This window comes from Miscanthus floridulus, chromosome 9 (genome assembly GCF_019320115.1).
Source record: "Miscanthus floridulus cultivar M001 chromosome 9, ASM1932011v1, whole genome shotgun sequence".
Classification (NCBI taxonomy): domain Eukaryota; kingdom Viridiplantae; phylum Streptophyta; class Magnoliopsida; order Poales; family Poaceae; genus Miscanthus; species Miscanthus floridulus.
In genome coordinates, this window is record NC_089588.1 from 78,085,340 (window position 1) to 78,088,313 (window position 2,974).

Below are 2,974 nucleotides of genomic sequence, written 5' to 3' on the forward strand. Positions count from 1 at the left end.
CCCGCCGTCCTCCTTGCCTCCACTATGGCGGCACGGAGCCCCGGCCGAGGCAGCGCACGGGTGCTGGCTGGTGGCCGGCGGTAGATCCGGCATCTTCCTCACCTCCCCCGCCCTCCTCGCCTTCCCCGCGTAGAGCCGGCCTCCTCCTTACCTCCCCTGCCCTCCTCCTTGCCTCCACTGCGGCGGCGTGGAGCCCCGGCCGAGGCAGCGCACGGGTGCTGGCTGGTGGCCGGCAGTAGATCCGGCCATGGCGGGCCTAGATCCGGTCCCACCCCCACGCAGTGAGCGGAGGCTCGGAGAGGGACCCGCCCGAAGCGACGGGATGCAGCCGAGGCCTGTAGCGGAGCGCCCGGAGAGAGACAGTCGCACCAGCATAGGTGGGACCCGACGGCCGCTGGTGGCCACTGGTGCGGTGCGAGCGCGGCGCACCCGCACGGGCAGGACCCGACGTTGGGCGCGGGTATAGGGTGAGCACCCACTCCCCCGGCGCGTCGTCGCAGCGGCACGGATGGATGTCGCTCTGGTGAATCCCGTCCTTGGCCGGATTCGTCTGCTGGGTGGCCGGATCTATTGCCTGGTTGGCCGGATCCGTCGTTGTCTGGGCCCCTCTGTCCGCCTCGGTCGTGGACAGCGACACGCGCGGGAGCGCTAGGGTTACCGCTTCCACGCCATCTCTGGTACCCACCGCCGCTGCTCTCCCTGTTCGTCCTCTTTCGATTATCTTTTCCGCTCGTCCACTCCCGATACTTGCTGGTGAGGCTCCATTCCTCTCCCTCCCCTCGTCCTCTTCCCACCTCTGTCCCTTTTCCTCTTCGGTTTTGGGGGATTCGAGTTCAATCCTGTTAGATTTTGGTTTTGAATACATCTAGATGACTGATTTATTTTTCATGGAGGCTATTCTAATCCACCGGCCTGATGATTAGCATTGTTTGCACAAAGAATGGAGATCTTAATGCACTTCCCGTTGAACCGTGCTTGACCGCTGTGGTGGATCATGTGATCCGTGGTACACAAGCTGGCTTGAGCTCAGCTCGTTGGCAGACATATTACTCCCTCTGTTCTAAAATATTTGAGTAGTTCTCTCTGTGAGAGGGAAACTAAAACCGCACACATATTTATCTATTTATTTATCTATGTGTGTGTATTATCTATGTGAGAGGGAAACTAAAACCGCACACACTTAGGTGGCTGAGCATGCTCCGAAAAATGCGTCTGTACATACAGAGGTTATGAAGGCTACCCCAAATTGGAAGAATGCCCTACCAAAATTCACAGCTTATTTATCGAGTTCTTTAGCACTATTTTTTAGAAGGTCAATTCTTTATCACTAAAGGAAAAGCTGTTCCAGTTATAAAGCACTGCATTGCAACCTGGGCTGCTTGTGACGTGGTCAGCGTCATGTTAATTATTACGCTTTAGCTTAACTGATATTTGAGTTACAAACATGCAGACATTTTGTCCTTTCTACATAAATTACTTTTGTCATGTATCTACTATCTATGTATCTAAAAAGCCAAAACGTCTTACAACTTGCAATGGAGAGAGTAGCTTACAAGGTGGATACACTGATTTCCAAATTATTTTTACATATCTCTCTATTGAAATCAGCATGCCTAATCACTTAGAACAGGACATGGCTATTATCCTATTGATGATTTGCTATTTATGCTATGTACAGTTCTGCTTGCAGGTGTATGATTTGCTACGACGCAGAGCCCGAAGGGTTCCGGGTCGACCCACGCGCCCCCCGCCAGCTCCACGACGGGGCGCAAGCTGAAGAACGCCGTGCAGCGCACCCCGCCGCTGAGCCCGCCGGCCGCGGCGAGCAGGAGCTGGCTGTGGCACGTGAGCACCAGGGGCCTCCGCAGCGCCGCGAACGCCGCGACGAGGTCCACGACGGCCGCGTCCGCGCTGAGCTGCTCCGTGAACCGCCCACCCGGGATCACCAGCGCGTCGTAGCAAGACGGGTCCGCTGACGCCGCCGCGAAGTCGGCGGTTATCGTGAACCGGTGGCCCGTGAGCTCCGTGTAGAGCTGCGGGCGGCGTGCGTGCGTGAGGATGGATGGATGGGATGGGGTGGGGTGGCTGCTGGTTAGGAGTAGTACGTGACGTGACGTACCTCGAAGCCGAGGAAGTCGTGGACGGCGGTGAGGCAGGAGTCGCCGGGGCTCTTGCCGGGCGCGGCGCAGTCGACGGTGATGCCGAGGGCGGCGAGGGCGTAGAGCGGGACGGCGGCCTCGTAGTCCTCCATGTAGTCGCCGCAGAGCATGAGGACCTTCCTGGGGGCCGCCATGGATGGACCTGATCGATCCTTGCTCGCTCTGGACCTGCAAGCGTGCTAGTGAGTAGTAGTGACACTGGCAGCTAGCGTAGGAGTGGGCGCGCTGGAGTAGCTCTGAGTTTCTGAAAGATCTGCTCACGTCGATCACGACTGGTGGATCGAAAGCTGAAAAAATGGTCCAAACATTCATGGTAGATGGGAACAGGATTCTGAGCGCAAAAAAAAAAAAAAAAGATAAGGACAGTCCAAGTAGTTTCTATACATATTAATTTTCATAGGTACTTCCTCCGTACCTAGAAAACATGTCGTTTAGGACACGATTGTGCTTATCAATGAGTGATTAATTAGAGGGTATTTTTCTGTATCCGTCCCTATTAAATATGGTTGCGGGTGCATTCTATACGAGAAAGTTTATCAGTTTAGATGGCTAGTGCATCGAGGTGTTGGTCCTGAGGACCTGGGTTCGATACGCGGGCACCCTTCTTTTTTTTTTTTTGTTACTGGCTTGATTTTGCATGGCACTGTGGCCCTGCGTGGCGCGAGCGCTGTGGCTACATGGCATGCAAATTTGATTCGGCTGGGCGTGGCGCACGCGTTTGGGCGCTTTTGGTGGCGTGTTGGGCGCCATTTTTCGTTGTTTTTTTTTCACAGGCAAACGTTTTTTTGCGGTGGCGCCACGGGATTTAAATTTTA

General features: G+C 55.2%; 1 protein-coding gene across 1 annotated transcript; it reads right to left on the reverse strand.

Annotated features, from left to right (window-relative positions):
• Nucleotides 1-1,490: 1,490 nt before the first annotated feature.
• LOC136482209 (DJ-1 protein homolog F-like) lies at nt 1,491-2,399 on the reverse strand. Its single transcript, XM_066479445.1, has 2 exons — nt 2,120-2,399; nt 1,491-2,033 (listed from the first exon to the last, which is right to left on the reverse strand). Exons 1-2 carry the CDS (start codon nt 2,291-2,293, stop codon nt 1,641-1,643), a joined length of 567 nt encoding a protein of 188 aa, XP_066335542.1. The 5' UTR covers nt 2,294-2,399; the 3' UTR covers nt 1,491-1,640.
• Between the last annotated feature and the right edge of the window lie 575 nt (nt 2,400-2,974).